We start from the raw sequence: 16,508 nt of genomic DNA, 5'->3' as shown, positions 1-16,508 counted from the left end.
TTATTGTTTATAAATATGCTTTTAATTCTGTAAAGAAATTAAAATTTAGGAAGACATCAAAAATAGAGTAAAAACATTGTAAAATAGGTATATTCTGAATATGAAGAGAAATGTAATTCTTCTGTTTTTATTCGTTTTTCAGATTGTTTTTACAGTTTTTGTCGTGTTTAGATTGTTTTTACATAAAAACAAAATACAGTGTGTATTCACATCACCATTCATTCGGTACGAACTTTTTCAAAGGGTACGAATGAGAATGAGTTTTTCTTTCTTTGATTTCAACCTTTTTTTCACAATCTGCTCACTCACCACTCACATCCCTGTTTCATATATAAATTTCCATAAAACAAAAACCACGGATTAAAAAATATATGATATTTAGTATTCCTTGTCTATGGTCATAATGTTAGTAACTAGGTAATTAGAATAACTAGATCTATGGTAATATTCCATATTTTTAAAAAAAAATCAGCTGATCTTGTTAGCTGATCAGCTGATCAAACTATTTCAATTTCATGTTTTTTTCAAATTTATGTTTTTTATTTTCTTCAAAGTTTTCTTCCTCTGAAACAAAAATACTAAACATAGAAAATAATTGATGTACAGAACATTGAATTTTATTCATTGGTACAGAAGTGTGAAATCAAAATTTAATAACCTAACTAAACCTTTGTTATAAACAAATTGATTTTATGTCCCAAGTGGGGAGTGTGGGGACGCTAACCCGACAAATTAGTAATTATCTAGGAAATTGCAATAGAAAATAGAATAAGTTTAGACTACTCTATATAAATGAAGATAATTGAAATGTGAAGAAATATACTTAGGTATATGTAACATGGTCTACATATTAACAGCAATACTCTTATTTAGTTTCACTGTCATTGAAGCTGATTCCGACAATGAAAACCAAACAGAAAAATTCAATCCATTAGGACCTCTAATAAAGTGTTCCTATCTCTCTTGGGAATTTATAGACTGTGATGATCCTGTTGATCATAAAGGTAACAAAACTGCCTTGGAAGAACTCGGATATGGATGTCTAAAGTTTGGAGGCATGAAATATGATGATGTAGCAAAGACACAAACGATTTGTAGAGCTTTAGATAAAATTGAATGTTATGGGAATAGAACATTTTTGAAGCCTGGTGTACCCTGTGTTCGATACTCAAACCATTATTTTACTACGACATTGCTGTACAGCATTTTGTTGGGCTTTCTCGGCATGGATAGGTTTTGTCTTGGACAAACAGGGACAGCTGTTGGTAAACTATTAACTTTAGGAGGACTGGGAATATGGTGGATTGTAGACATTGTATTATTGGTTACAAATAACTTGATACCTGAAGATGGCAGTAATTGGAACCCATATGTGTAATAAATGGTTTGCTTTTTAATTTATTATTTCATTAGGTACAGAGTAAAAAATTACAATCAATAATTTATATTTATTTGGTTTTATAATTTAAATTAGTGAAATTTAATTTAATAACTTAATATTCTCAAATATACCTTTAAAGGAAATAGTTTAACATGTGGTACTTGTTTTACTCTAACTACATGTAAACCTTAATTCTAAGTTGAATATATAGAATGTGTACCAACACAAGAACCATATTTTTTTTAATTATAGTGATATTGCTAATTAATGATGATGTTATTAGGTAGTTACTGAAGAGTCTACCTAATGAATTAATAATTAATAAAATCTAAAAGAGAAAAAACAATTTTTTATTAATGCAAAATAAAAGTTAAACAAGTTAAATAAATCATTTATTTTAATAAATACTTAACTTAAGTTTGGAATACAAGTAGAATTGTAGAAGAAAGCTTGCAGTTAAAAAACATATTGACTGCTACCATAAATAATAGAATATAAATATTGATTAATCTATTAAAAAAACCTTCACAATATCTGTGCAACGAGAGAAATATTAAACATGACACTTGTCATTTTATTTTTATTTGGAATTGTTATTTCTATCAATTTTTGGATCTTGTCTAACAAAATCGCATATTCTCTCAGTGGACAGATATTGTTAAAATATTAGAAGGTTGATTAATACTCTTTTTATACAGTTTTTAATATTTCTCTAGAAAAGTTTAAGGATACTACTTGAATTGTTACAAAATCATCTAGTTATAATTTAGTCATGTTTGTACATATAAACAACATAGGAAAATGGGCGGCAACTTATGGATTTATCCAATAGATAATAAACATGTTGCTTCAATCTGAAAAGTAATTATGTTATCATTTGGAAAGTGCCCATAAGGACAATGCATAGATAAATGCAACAAGTTTAGATTGGAAAGCCCGTAAAAATTTTGGGTCGCGACCGTTATACGCGATCTGGCGCTGCTATAGCGGTCGCTAAGAACAACGGCAAACAAAAACAGAAATAATTTTCTCTTGTCAAAGTCAGAATCTTCAAAAATCAAATAATCTTTCAAAATCTAAACCGCTCTCATTAAATTAATTCCGAAAAGTGTTTATAGCGTCCATTTTCAAAGTAATTATTGCTATCTTGTGAGTTCAATTCAAGTTTTATTTACTCCAACCGGTGATAGTTGTGAAAAAGTGGCATTAAAAACTTAAAAAGCTGTGCTGTGAACTGCAAAAACCATCGTGGATCGTGGCATAACGTCGGTTTCCAATGTTTCATAGATATTTCATACATGCGTCCTTATATAAAATAAAGTTTCTTGTATGCAACACACTGTATTTTATTTATAAAATTAAACGAAAATAATAATAAATTTGAATAAACAATATTTGGCGATATAATTCCGGAAAAAGCCGAACCGCTCCGAAATATTCAAAAGTTTTGGGTCGCGACCATTGCAAGAATAGCGCCAAATAGTGTTTACATTGTCCTTATGGGCACTTTCCAATCTAAACTTGTTTCATTTATCTATGGGACAATGTAAACACTATTTGGCGCTATTCTTGCAACGGTCGCGACCCAAAACTTTTGAAAATTTCGGAGCGGTTCGGCTTTTTCCGGAATTATATCGCCAAATATTGTCTATTCAAATTTATTATTATTTTCGTTTAATTTTATAAATAAAATACAATGTGTTGCATACAAGAAACTTTATTTTATATAAGGACGCATGTATGAAATACCTATGAAACATTGGAAACCGACGTTATGCCACGATCCACGATGTGGTTTTTGCAGTTCACAGTTTACAGCACAGCTTTTTAAGTTTTTAATGTCACTTTTTCACAATTATCACCGGTTGGAGTAAATAAAACATGAATTAAACTCACAAGATAACAATTATTACTTTGAAAATGGACGCTATAAACACTTTTCGGAATTTCTTTAATGAGAGCGGTTTGGATGTTGAAAGATTATTATGATTTTTGAAGATTCTGACTTTGACAAGAGAAAATTATTTCTGTTTTTGTTTGCTGTTGTTCTTAGCGACCGCTATAGCAGCGCCAGATCGCGTATAACGGTCGCGACCCAAAATAATTTCGCGACCTAAAAATTTTACGGGCTTTCCAAAATAAACTTGTTGCATTTATCTATGTTATGTTATGCAGTATCATTTTGACAAAGGTATAGAAATTATTAATGACCATTTTAAAAAGAAATATAAAAATCATATATACAGGGTGATTCCTGTAAGTCGGTCATACTTTCGGGGAATCATAGGGGACGTCGAAATATTAATTTTGATATAGCACACTATGGGTAGGAAATGACTCTTACGTAAGATACAGGGTGTTAAAGTTTTTGAAAAATAAAGATATTCTTTACTAGTTTTTTAACAGTTGAAGGTATCGTTATAAAATTTTATTATAGGAGTCTACCTAACCAAGACACTTTAAATGTAAAAAGAAGAGATTTTAGTTTCAACCAGTATATCACTGATAAAAATAAAAATTACAGAGTTTTTTATTTAGGTACTCGGTTTATTTTCAAGAAAAAATGTCTCTTGTAACTTTCTCCTATCTAACACCATTTTGTCACAATTTAAAAATAAATAAATTTATTAATTAGAACCTTAAATACAGCGAATTATTATAACTACCTTAAAACTAAGAATTCAATTATTAACAATAAAGTTTTTTATTGGTAAATTGGATAAAATGGTATTAGATAGGAGAAAGTTGCAAGAGACATTTTATCTTGGAAATAAACCGAGTAAATAAAAAAACTTTGAAATTTTTATTTTTATCAGTTTGGTTTGGTTTAGTTTTGCTAAAATATATACCGTATGATTGAAAAAGAAACGGTGTCAGCGATGGGTATGAAATGAAGATCGCTGTCATTTTATGTGGGAAATGTCATCGATCGTCATTTCCCGGCTAACTAGACACCGTTTTTTTTTTCAATCATACAGGTATAAAAAAAATAAAATTATATAAAAATCTTATGCCAGTAGTACACACTCGCCGAGGCCAGATGAGTTCAGTTCATTTCAGGAATTAAGAGTGCTAGGACAAATCTGTGTATAGCATCTTTAGTTGCATAAAAAAATAGCATAGTGATGTGAAAACCGCATCTTTGTATTTCTCTGTCATACTACTCATACACGAAAGTGTAACACCCTGTACTCTTCAACTAATTAGATACTAAGCAACTTACATTTTATCTAGTTTTCTGTTTGTATGTCTTTGTAGGCCCTAAATCTTTCCTGTTCATATTATTGTAATGGTCTATAGCACCAGTCACAAAGGATGTAATTTCATTTAAGGGATCTGAAAATAAAATGTAAATGCGATAAATAAGCACTATAATTAATAATAAGTAGGATAATAATTGAACTTATTTAAATATTGTGTACGGACCTTTTTCGCTACTTCTTTCTTCGTGATCGCCGCTTGGGAATAATTTTTTGTGCTTTAATGATGGTATAAAAAGTAGAAGGCACAAAATTGCGATTAAACTGACGATTTTCTTAAAGATGACCAATTTGAGCAGAATTTTTCCTAAAGTGAACAGGTCCAATTTCCATTTGATTTTCTCCCAAAGTTTGTCCCATATGCTAACCATGGCATGCGGCACTCCGTAAAATACTTGAAGATTTTGGGGAGAGCCATAAACAGGTGCTGGAGGGCTAAAATTTACTTTTATAGTTACTGTTGAATGTATGCGTAATTTCCAAAATATGAAATATAAATCATCCAATTATGTATCTACTAGGCGACTAGGCCGTAGGAAAAGTAATTTTAATTTTAAGTAAAAGTGTGTATATACAGGGTGCTACAAATTCGAGGTACGAGCTTTGGTATCTCGGTAACCGTAATAGATACGAACATTAAACGTTAAATTGGGGCAAAGTTGCCGCTTTGGGATGTTCACTAAGATGCCACCAAAAAAGTTATAAACATTTCAAGGATTGCTGAGTTTTTTTGGGAAAAACTGATTTTTTGAAAATTAAATTTATTTTTTCCTGTCGTTACTTTTTAGAAAATCAAAAAACTAATTGCACATTCTCGTAGCCACTTTATTAGGGCTATCTGATAGTATTTTTAGATTTTCAAATTAGCTGATAATTTTTGAGATACAGAGGCGAACTTAATTTTTTTAAATACGGACCTACATTTTTTATTTCAGATTTTGAAAGAACTCGGTCTTCTGAGTACAATGATATGCCACACTTAATATTTTTTTGTTTTGACATTTGAATACAATTTATTTAAACCATAATTTCAAGTCCGGCTCTGTTTTTTTTTAATATTTAATCTATTCATCGTTACAATATTGACAAGCTTTCAAACTTAATAATGACGTGCGGTAAAACATTGAATACGGAAAATCAAATGCAATAAAATAATATAAGATAATTAATATAGCTATAATATTATAATATAAACAATCAAATCATTTTCCCGGAAGTTGTATTAGAAATGGTAGAGCAGTATAATGTCCAACGAGGTTCCTGGACCTATAATTGCCAAGGGGCTACATTATTTATGACGTCACTTGTAAAAGTGAAATCAATTCTTCTCAAAATTTACAATAACGAGTACAAAATGCATTCGGAAGTATAAGAAAAAAGTTCAAAGAGCTATAAATAAAACGGAGCGAAAAATAAATTTTTGCAATAGAGAGGGTCGTGGTAACCCTTTTGAACATGTAGAACATTAGAAACTAGTTTGTAGAAGTTGATTTATGTATAATAACTACGATTAATATTATGCATATTATTATTAGATCGCACACTGAGATTCTTCGATGTTGGGGTGTCCATTGCATAATTTGTTTTGGATGACCCATCCTCTGAACGTATCCATACCACACAAGTTGTTGGCGTTCGATGTCGGTTGCCAATGATCCGTCTATTCCTATTCTCTGTCGGATTTCTTCGTTTCGGACTCTATCTCTTCGGGAAATGCCTAAGGTTCTTCTATAGGCATCCATTTCTACCGCTTCCAGTTTTCTTCGGTTGGCTTCCGTTATTCGCCAAGTCTCTGCGCCATATATAGTAGACTGCTCTTTACCTAACTAACCTAATCTATAAACTAACGAAAGGAAAAAATAAAATTGATTTTCAAAAAAAATCAGTTTTTCCAAAAAACTAAGCACTCCTTGAAATTTTTAAATCTTTTTTGATGGCATCTTGGTGAACACCCCAATACGCAACTTTGCGCCAATTTAACCATGTTCGTATCTATTACGGTTACCGAGATACCAATGCTCGTACCTCGAATTTGTAGCACCCTGTATATGTGTTGTATACAGGGTGACCCAATATTCCGTAGAGATAGAACTACTACGTAGTCTTGGAATCATAAATGAATAAGTTTATTGGACACAATTTACCTCTATACAAAAGTGCTTCGTCTGTCCGCTAGAGGGCACCAAACGATAAAAAAATAATCACATATTTTCAGATATTTTAAAAATCGTTATTCCGATTTGAATAATATTTTGGATGTCTATGTTTTGCTAAGTGTTCTAATATTTGAATTTCATAAAAACCAAGAAAAAGTACGGGAAAGGTGAAAACTATCCCCACCCCTACATAAATTTTAGTAGAAATATTTTCTAAGTCTACTGAAGACCGATTTATTGTTCGTAAAATGGTCTCTCTAGAATTTACTACACTTTTTGTCTCTTGTAAAAAAACGCCATCGCGCATACTTTTTGAGGATTTTTTTTCGAAAACTGACATCCAAAAAATGTTTTTTGTCACATCAAGCTATGGAGGTGCATAAAATCTATTATGCTCTAATAGTCTAGTTGGCGAAAATATGGAATTTTATGTTAGTATGAAAATTTATATTTCATAATAAGCTTCATAAAACGCTTAAAAAAATAATAATTTTTAAATTAATTAGCGTTCGGGTTTATTTTTGATTGATGCCCTCTAACGAACAAACAAAGCACTTTTGTATAACGGTAAATTATGTGCAATTCACTTATTTTTAATTTTTTTCTCAACAACTATGCGACGCGCGACTTAGCGTTTTTTTACAAGGGACAAAAAATGTAGTATATACTACAGGGACCATATTACGGAAAGAAAAGCTGTCGTCGGTGGAGTTGGAAAATATTTATACTAAAATTTATGTAGGGGTGGGGGTAGTTTTTACCCTTCCCGTAGTTTTTGGTTTTTGTAAAAGCCAAATGTTAAAGCACTTGGCAAAACATAGACACACATAATCTCATTCAAATCGGAATAACGGTTCTTAAAATATCTGAAAAAATGTGTTAATTTTTTGGAAGTTTGATGCCCTCTGGGGGACAAACAAAGCACATTTGTTAGAGGTAAACTGTGTCCAATAAACTTACTTTGATTCCAAAAATACGTAGTAGTTCTATGTCCACGGAATATTGGGACACCCTGTATAAACTATTTATAATAAAAAGTTTTTACGTCTATTAACCCATTTACTCCCAAAAAGCACTATATCATTTTTTTTAATTTGATATGCGTCAATCTTTTTTTAACAAACTATTTTGCCAATAGTAGGGACTATTTTGCCAATAGTAGGGACTATTTTGCCAATAGTAGGGCACATTAAAAATATTTCAAAGATGTACGGGGTGTGATTCAGATATATTTATACACGAATGTTTTGTCCTTTAATGGTATGCTATATTTTTATCTCAGTAGATTTGCCATTCATTTCTTATTTCCAAAATATCATAATGTCGTAATCTATAATAAGCGGTTTTCGAAATATCCATGACAATTTTTAGACTAAATTTTCGACAAAGCTTTCCAAACGTTTTAAAATACCCAATTCTTTACCTTTTTTAATTGAAAATATACTATTATAATGTCGTTTTCAAACCTATGCAGTGGCGTAGCGTGAGTTAGAGGCGCCCGGGGCGGAGAACCTCTATGAGGGAGGTTTGCCGCCCCTACAAAATCCGTCCGCCGCCTTTATAACATTTTCTTGTCGCCCTTAACTACTTGGAAGTTCGCCGCCCCGACCGCCCCCGCCTTGCTACGCCACTGTCTATAATAAAATAGACTATAATGATTTATATATATTTATATACACAGTGATTCAAAACTTAATGCTTTATTTTTTACCACCATGACAATTTTTCCACACGATTTTTTTGTGACATAAATAAACGTTCTGGTCTGTTATAGTTATATTTTTATCTGCATCAATACAATAAATAGTATTTATTAAGTCACTAAGTAAAAAACATTATTAAAAAATTGTTAAGACGTCTTCAACTTGTTCTCTAATTGTGTTGCAGATTAGTTATATCACTTAATGTCAAATCTGAACTAATAAAGACTAGAGAACAAATAATGTATGTTATTTTAAAAAATATATTCAGTAAATGTAGATTCTGGGTATAGGAAGTACTTAACAAAAAAAAGTTTTCTCAAAAAAGCGTCCCATTTGAGCGTCCCAGAATATAACGTCATAACGATAATTGTCTTTGAGTCATGCTGTAAATGCATAATGTAACAATTTTGGATATTTTAGTATAATTAGGTATGAAAAAGGCTAACAGAATATCATAATTTATACCTAGCAAAGAATCATCAATAATTGGTGGTATTTTAATTTGGAGAGAGCTATAATGTAATATTTAGAAAATTTAATCTAAAAATGGTCGTACTTCAAAAACCACTTGGTATGGATTATGATATATTGTATCTTTGGAATGGTAATTTTATATTATGACAAATAATTCACTAAACGTACACAGATATACGTCACTGCATTTAGAAAACCAGTGTAAAGTTATATTTGAATCACCCTGTATGAAAATATTTTTAAACTGTATGCTACTATTGTCTGCTTATTTTAAAAAATAGATTGGAGTGAAAATTTCAAGTAGAAAACCTGACGAGGAGCTTTTTCAGTACACCATGCCACCCTGCATACTCACTATCCAGCTGGTTCAGCAAAAGATCCTCCATAAGACGGGGAAGGCGGACTGTATGGCGGCGATGGTGGTGGACCATATTGAGGTCCCGGTGGTCCATACTGAGGTCCTGGTGGTCCATACTGAGGTCCAGGTGGCCCATACTGAGGCCCAGGTGGGCCATATTGAGGTGCGGGTGGGCCATATTGTACACCCTCAGGTTCGTAGCCAGAACCGGATGGCCCCGGATACACCGGAAATACCACTCCGCTTTTTCTATTCACTTTGATTTCCTTATTGCTTTTATTTAAATCTGCTCTAGACTCTTTGTAAGCGTCCAAATAGGAATCCCTGGCCGTTACTTGAAGCACCTCTTCGGCCATAATCGGAATAAGAAACACGGTAAAATAGAATACTATTTTCATGGTTACTGTTCACCAACGACCCACAGAAAACGACTGCTTCAAATTGATAAGCTTGGAAGAATGGTATGCGATTGAAAAGGGAACTCATTCTTTTTCTGGTCCAAATTTTAATATTCAGACCCGGTATAGACGTATGTACGTGATTTTTATTTGGATTTTGTTTTAATAAAATATTCAGCGAAATTTTCTGCACTTTCTTATGTTGTACCTGTCAATGCATCTCAATATAAATTCAATTTTTTGTGATAAAATTCAATTAAGTAATTAACACAATGTTTTATTAATGGGACCCTATGTCCCTTAATTTGAATCAATATATTCGTAATTCTTCATTTATATCAAGCACGTACTGACAATGCGAACAGAATAAATTTCTCAGTAATTAGGTTACCCAGTAAAAAATATTTGTTGACAATAATTTAGTTCTAGTTTAACGTCAAAAATTATGTATTGAGTGCCAGAATGGTTTAATAGGTACACATTTAAATATAGGCAGGTGCCTAGTAAATTTTAAAAATAATATTTTCTTGTGATGCCTTTCTTTAAAATTAGTTTGCTTTAAATAAAAACGCCGGAGATTTGTAAAATGCATTAAAGAAACGAATTTATAGGATTCCCTGCACATTTGATTAATTTTCAAATTTTATTCCAACGAACTTCGCATATATACGTCGATGATTTGCAGGCTGGGGAAAAACACATTTTATCTTTGATCTAAATAAAAATGGGAAGATTGAGTAAATACAAATTACTTTGATGATGTTCCCAGGCAAAAATTACCGATATTCAAAATTAAATTTGCCTCACCCCAAATACGTTTAAAATACCTATACCGCGGCCTCCCCCATAAGAGCAATGAGAGAATTTATGTCTCAGCATTGAAGGAGGACAGAAAATCGAGTCAAATGGTTTCAAGACATAGGTTCATCCTTGTTTAGTCAAACCTCCTACCACACAAGGATAGACTTATGTAGGAAATGCATTGAAATTCTATAGCCATTCTTTAACATCGGGACAGGAATTTAAGCGGTACCCTCCGTATAGGTAATTTAAACGTATTTGTCTCACCCCGTAGGTACAAAACCTTTTATGGTTTAAATTTGACCATTAAAATGTATTCTACATTTCATCAAAATCCTTACATTTTTAACATAAACTTTTTGTTAATAAAGTTGGCCTGATTTGTTCTACATTTCCAAAATCAGTTAATATACAGGGTGTCCCAATATTCCGTGGACATAGAACCTTCATAGAACTACCACGTATTTTTGGAATCAAAATAAGTTCATTGGACACATAATTTACTTTTAGGGCAAAAAAAAATTGTCCAAAGCTGACTTCCAAAAAATGTTCGTTGTCGCATCATCATATTTGGAGGCGCAAAAAATCAATTATGCTCTAATAATCTAGTTGGCGAAAATATGGAATTTTATGTTGTATCACAAATAATTTTTGACAATAAACTTCATAAAAAGCTTAAAAAATTAATAAATTTTAAATCAGTATTAACCTCTGGTATTAACGTTCAGGCAAAGTTGTTTATTTTTGATTGAAGCCAATTGAAGCCCTCTAATGGACAAGCGACGCACTTTCGTATAAAGGTAAATTGTGTGCAATTAACTTATTTTGATTAAAAAAATACGTATAATAGGTAGTTGTTCAATGTCTACGGAATATTGGAACTCCTTGTATTTTTTTGTAGGTCTGCTTTGGAAAAATAAATTCTTCAAAAAATTTTTTCTCAAAAACAATGTGATGTGGCCTTTTTTTACAAGTCACAGCTCCCAAAATCATTGATGCCTCGGACTTATCCACAAAACACATTTTAATAATTTTCTGGTAAGATTTTGCCAAAAATCTCTCTGTGGGTTCGTTGGAAAATATATTACCTACTTTAAGCAAGCTGAATCGTGCAAAGTCGTAGTTGCACTATAACTTCTGAGTATCTTCTCTAATTCACACAACTTCTTCTCAAATCTACTTATTTAATGCAATTTTTTTTAATATTATTTTTTTTAGTAAATATAGAGTATTTTAAAAACGCAACGCTAATTGCTTTTAAATTATTTCCGTAGTCTTTAAAGGTATATCCAAGCAATTGCTATATTTGTATAATTTCGGTGTGTAATTGAAACTTAATGCGCAAATTAACAATATATCATATTAGTAGGAATATAATGCTTTAGATTTAATTTCCAAATATTTCATAGTTATCACGTTTCTACTATTTTACCTTTAAAATATCACGGGTCTAATATCAAAAGCAGCAAACTCCACCATTCCTCTACTCAACTCTTCAACATGTATTTGTATGGTCCTATAATTTAATTATAGTTTGCTGCTGTTGATATATTTATATAATCAATATTGATATATAAAAATAAATGTCTGCATTCAAACAACATCATACAAAGCTATTATAGGCGTGCTATAGGCGTGGGTTAACTTACCCCTATTAGTCTATACTATTTGTGGAAGTAATAGTGATGTTTGTAAGAAAAGGGAGAATAAAACACTTTTTATTTTAAAATACTTTATTCTCACAATACATACTTATTCTAGTTTAGTTTTATGATAAAAATGGGGCGCCAACTCTAATAACCATTCATCTTTAATCACTGTGAGATCACGCATGTATAGTTTTGTACTATGAACAACATCACAAAATATCACCCACTGAGGTTGAGTAATAGTATACAGAACACTATCTGGATGAACATAAAGGTCAATATCTCCCCGTACAGTTTTATATACATTGCTGCTGTGTAAGTAAGCAGCATTTGGAAAAAGTCCAGTAACTAAACACTTTCGAATACTGTCTGTTGAGTCTATTGCAGAAGTCATAGTTACACCATAACTCCTGAGCATCTTCTCTAATCTTTCTCTAATTTGCACTACTCGTTTCATACACTTATAATTAATATAGTTTTTGTGACAAAACCCTTGAGACATTTCACTTTGAATAAAACCGTTGTAGATATTGAGGTATGTTATTAGGTCACCCTCTTCGACTTCAAAAAGTCGTTTTTGAATTCTCGCCTTGATGGAGCCCATGCCAGTGGTTGGTTTTGAAAATACGGTTTCCACTTGAAGCATTGATATTATAGTTAGAATTTCTTGTGAGCATCTAAATTCACTTGACGACAGTAATATCTTGGTATAGAGAGGATTGAGTGCAAACTCCGCCATATTGAAACCAAGGGGATTTGTTAACTCACAATTGATATCTATTGCATTTAGTGCAAACAGAATTTCACAAGCACTGCGCAAGTTTTCAATAGGGGGACAATTGACAAATTTAAATTTCAATATATTATCAATACCCATCGCTTTCAATTGGAGTACTACATAGGTTAAATTACTTCTAACTATCTCAGGGGGTGTATCATTAGCTAATTTCTTTGCGAATTCTTCAGTATAAAGTCTAAATACTTTTCCTGAGCCAAGTCTTCCTGCTCTTCCAGCTCTCTGATTAGCAGATGACTTACTAATTGGCATTACTATTAAACTATCAGTATGGGTTTCTATATTGTACCACTTCAATTTTACAAAGCCACAATCAACAACAAAAACAATTCCTGGTATAGTAACTGATGTTTCTGCTACATTAGTAGCCACCACAACTTTTCTGTAACCTTTCTCGACATTCTTAAATACTTTTAGCTGTTCATTATAAGGCAGAGACCCATATAAGGCTAACACAGTCATTTTATTTTTCTTCTGCTTTTTTTCAATATCATTGGAGTGTTCCATTAGTAACCTTACTGCCTGCAGTACCTCTTCCTGTCCAGTCAAAAACACTAAAATGTCTCCTCTTTCACTAGAAGAGTTAATCTTCAAAACGGCATCAATAGATGCCTGTATATAACAAGGGACAGGTTCTGCTACATAGAAGACATCAACTGGGAACTGTCTTCCTTCAATAGTTATGATCACAGATGTGTCATTTTTTGGGTCATTTGTTAAATTGTTATTAAAGAAATTTTTTAGTATGTCCGCATTTAAAGTTGCAGATGCTATAACTAATCTTAATTCGGGTCTTTTTCTTATAATCTTTTTCATTAATCCCATAAGGATATCTGTATAAAGACTTCTCTCGTGTACTTCATCAATTATAATAACAGAGTAGCTTTTTAACAAAGGATCTGACATCATCTCTCTAAGTAGAATTCCTTCAGTCATATACTTTATTTTAGGTCTAACAGTACAAGAATCAAACATGACTGAATATCCTACAAGATCTCCTTGAACAAGGGTTCCCATTTCATCAGCAACACGATTTGCCAAAGACATGGCAGCCACTCTCCTTGGTTCACATATTCCTACTTGTGTGGGCCATTTAGCCTCAATCAGATATTGAGGTAATTGAGTACTTTTACCACAACCTGTCTCTCCAATTAATACAACTGTTTGAAATTTTTCTAATAAATACAAAATGTGATTTCTGTTGTTAAATATGGGAAGTGATTGTCTCTGTGTTTGAATTGACTGAGATATATGTTTATTGTACACAAAATTTGTTTGTTCTAATGATGAGCTCTCTCTGTCCAAGAAACTCAATGTTTCTGATGGTTTCATGAATTTTGGCTTGAAGGTACTCATTATTCTTCCGGTTCTTCATATATCAATTATCTAAAATATGATCTAATAGGTAGAGGTCTGATTAAACCTATTTATTAGCTTCTTCGTATTTTTATGGCACGCCTATAGAATGTTTTTGTACACTTCTAATAAATTTACTACAAATGATACACTCATAAGAATACCTACAAGTAGTAACACAGTATCAGACGTTGATTACACGTATTTTGGTACAGGCACATAATTATAATACGTACTTAATCCAACATTATAACGACTTTAAAACAGATTTCAAATTTATCTATGTTTAAAATGTTAAATTTCAAATTGTTTGAAATTTAAGTTTAGGTTATGTCAGTTATGTCCAGCAAGTGTCCATCATTTGGTCCATCCAGTGTCCATCTATGTCCATTGATAAGAGATTTTATGTCAAGCTTTGATGTGAAGCTTGTTAAGCTTATGTGAAGTTATTTGTGCAACCATTGATAAGAAAACTTGTTTCGTTTATGTATATGTTCCATATATAATAAATGCAACAAGTTTAGATTGGAAAGCCCGTAAAAATTTTGGGTCGCGCAATTATTTTGGGTCGCGACCGTTATACGCGATCTGGCGCTGCTATAGCGGTCGCTAAGAACAACGGCAAACAAAAACAGAAATAATTTTCTCTTGTCAAAGTCAGAATCTTCAAAAATCATAATAATCTTTCAAAATCTAAACCGCTCTCATTAAATTAATTCCGAAAAGTGTTTATATAGCGTCCATTTTCAAAGTAATTATTGCTATCTTGTGAGTTCAATTCAAGTTTTATTTACTTCAACCCAGCTTCAACCGGTGATAATTGTGAAAAAGTGGCATTAAAAACTTAAAAAGCTGTGCTGTGAACTACAAAAACCATCGTGGATCGTGGCATAACGTCGGTTTCCAATGTTTCATAGGTATTTCATACATGCGTCCTTATATAAAATAAAGTTTCTTGTATGCAACACACTCTATTTTATTTATAAAATTAAACGAAAATAATAATAAATTTGAATAAACAATATTTGGCGATATAATTCCGGAAAAAGCCGAACCGCTCCGAAATCTTCAAAAGTTTTGGGTCGCGACCGTTGCAAGAATAGCGCCAAATAGTGTTTACATCAGCGTTGTGCTTGCTATTACAATTGTACTAGATCTATTACAATTAACCAATTGCTATTACGCTATTACTACAATAGCAAAAATCCCTATAATCTATTACAATTATTTGAAAAAAATCACCTTCAACTTTTTTTTGACGATTTTTGTTCGAGCGCTATTGTCTCTCCCAAATTCTTCGGCGGCCGCTAAAAGGAAGTTTTCAGATTTAAATTTAATTAAAACAAAAAACAGGAACAGATTTAAAAGTACATTTGATGCTCTTTTACATACTAAGTCTCTTTTATCCAGTACCAAATATTATAATTTTCAACCCTCGGAGCATCTCAAGCCCCGTTCTCAGAACAGCGACACGTCAAGAGGACCAATGAGATTTGTACAAAATTCAAACAGCTGTCAATAGTGTCAATTTTAAATTTAGTACAGCTCCCATTGGTTGTTTGAAATGTCAAACTGTGTCGCCCGCGACACGACGTTGTTCTGAGAACGGGGCTTTAAAGCCTAAATTTTAATTCAAACGCACAGGGTGAAGAACCTGATACCCTTACATTTTAAATTATTATAATGTTCTTACGTTTATAAAGTTTTTTTAGTTCATTTTTAGTCTGTTTTATTTTTGTAATTTTTTTGTTTTTATAGAATAAATTTTATTTTTTTGAAAATTAATTGTTTTATTTGTTTGGTTAAAAAAAATGTTTTCAAAAACTGTTTCAAATTTCAGTAATAACAGCTTGATATAACATTTGAAAGAAATTTGAATCTATTACAATTTATTACAATTTTGTAACCAATTCTAGTACATCTGCCTTACATCAAAAGCACAACGCTGGTTTACATTGTCCTTATGGGCACTTTCCAATCTAAACTTGTTTCATTATCTATGGTTTTTTTTTTCCTATTTTTGGCCACTTGTCTATTACGACATTCAGCCAGCTTATTTCTTAATATTTAATTAGCGTTTAAAATCGGACAAATACAGACTCACACACACATTTAACACCCATGTCCGAGGCCGGAATCGAACCGGCGACCTTGCGTCTACTAGAATGCGACCAGA

At 31.9% G+C, this 16,508-nt stretch overlaps 3 protein-coding genes across 4 annotated transcripts; 1 reads left to right on the top strand and 2 right to left on the bottom strand.

Moving 5' to 3' along the window:
* Window positions 1–462: 462 nt before the first annotated feature.
* Window positions 463–1,727, top strand: LOC115876955 (TM2 domain-containing protein CG11103). The gene has a single exon (XM_030893000.1). It carries the CDS (start codon window positions 839–841, stop codon window positions 1,376–1,378), a length of 540 nt encoding a protein of 179 aa, XP_030748860.1. The 5' UTR covers window positions 463–838; the 3' UTR covers window positions 1,379–1,727.
* Window positions 1,728–1,852: 125 nt separating this feature from the next.
* Window positions 1,853–9,755, bottom strand: LOC115876954 (formin-F-like). Its single transcript, XM_030892999.1, has 4 exons — window positions 9,330–9,755; window positions 4,808–5,076; window positions 4,605–4,717; window positions 1,853–2,235 (listed from the first exon to the last, which is right to left on the bottom strand). The coding sequence occupies exons 1-3, from the start codon at window positions 9,728–9,730 to the stop codon at window positions 4,608–4,610; spliced, it is 780 nt and encodes a 259-aa protein (XP_030748859.1). The 5' UTR covers window positions 9,731–9,755; the 3' UTR covers window positions 1,853–2,235; window positions 4,605–4,607.
* Window positions 9,756–12,246: 2,491 nt separating this feature from the next.
* On the bottom strand, window positions 12,247–14,897 carry LOC115876953 (probable ATP-dependent RNA helicase DHX35). 2 transcript variants are annotated; one of them, XM_030892996.1, is made up of 2 exons: window positions 14,569–14,897; window positions 12,247–14,496 (listed from the first exon to the last, which is right to left on the bottom strand). In XM_030892996.1, exon 2 carries the CDS (start codon window positions 14,330–14,332, stop codon window positions 12,284–12,286), a length of 2,049 nt encoding a protein of 682 aa, XP_030748856.1. In that variant the 5' UTR covers window positions 14,333–14,496; window positions 14,569–14,897; the 3' UTR covers window positions 12,247–12,283. The 2 variants fall into 2 exon arrangements, with proteins under 2 accessions (XP_030748856.1, XP_030748857.1); XM_030892997.1 differs by having other exon boundaries at window positions 12,247–14,469.
* Between the last annotated feature and the right edge of the window lie 1,611 nt (window positions 14,898–16,508).

The sequence above is a fragment of the Sitophilus oryzae genome, unplaced genomic scaffold (genome assembly GCF_002938485.1).
Source record: "Sitophilus oryzae breed Bouriz unplaced genomic scaffold, Soryzae_2.0 scaffold_1441_pilon_pilon, whole genome shotgun sequence".
Lineage (NCBI taxonomy): Eukaryota > Metazoa > Arthropoda > Insecta > Coleoptera > Curculionidae > Sitophilus > Sitophilus oryzae.
The sequence above is the reverse complement of the archived record's forward strand: the minus strand, read 5'-3'. Positions and strand labels throughout refer to the sequence as shown.

Bases quoted from the DNA above. Each gene is read 5' to 3' on its own strand.
- LOC115876955 (XM_030893000.1), top strand. From the start codon at position 839: ATGGTCTACATATTAACAGCAATACTCTTATTTAGTTTCACTGTCATT.
- LOC115876954 (XM_030892999.1), bottom strand. From the start codon at position 9,730: ATGAAAATAGTATTCTATTTTACCGTGTTTCTTATTCCGATTATGGCC. The intron at 5,077-9,329 runs GTGAGTATGCAG...AGTAAATTTTAG, and splicing joins TTTGCTGAACCAGCTGGATA to CCCTCCAGCACCTGTTTATG. The intron at 4,718-4,807 runs GTCCGTACACAA...TTTTATTTTCAG, and splicing joins AGAAAGAAGTAGCGAAAAAG to ATCCCTTAAATGAAATTACA.
- LOC115876953 (XM_030892996.1), bottom strand. From the start codon at position 14,332: ATGAGTACCTTCAAGCCAAAATTCATGAAACCATCAGAAACATTGAGT.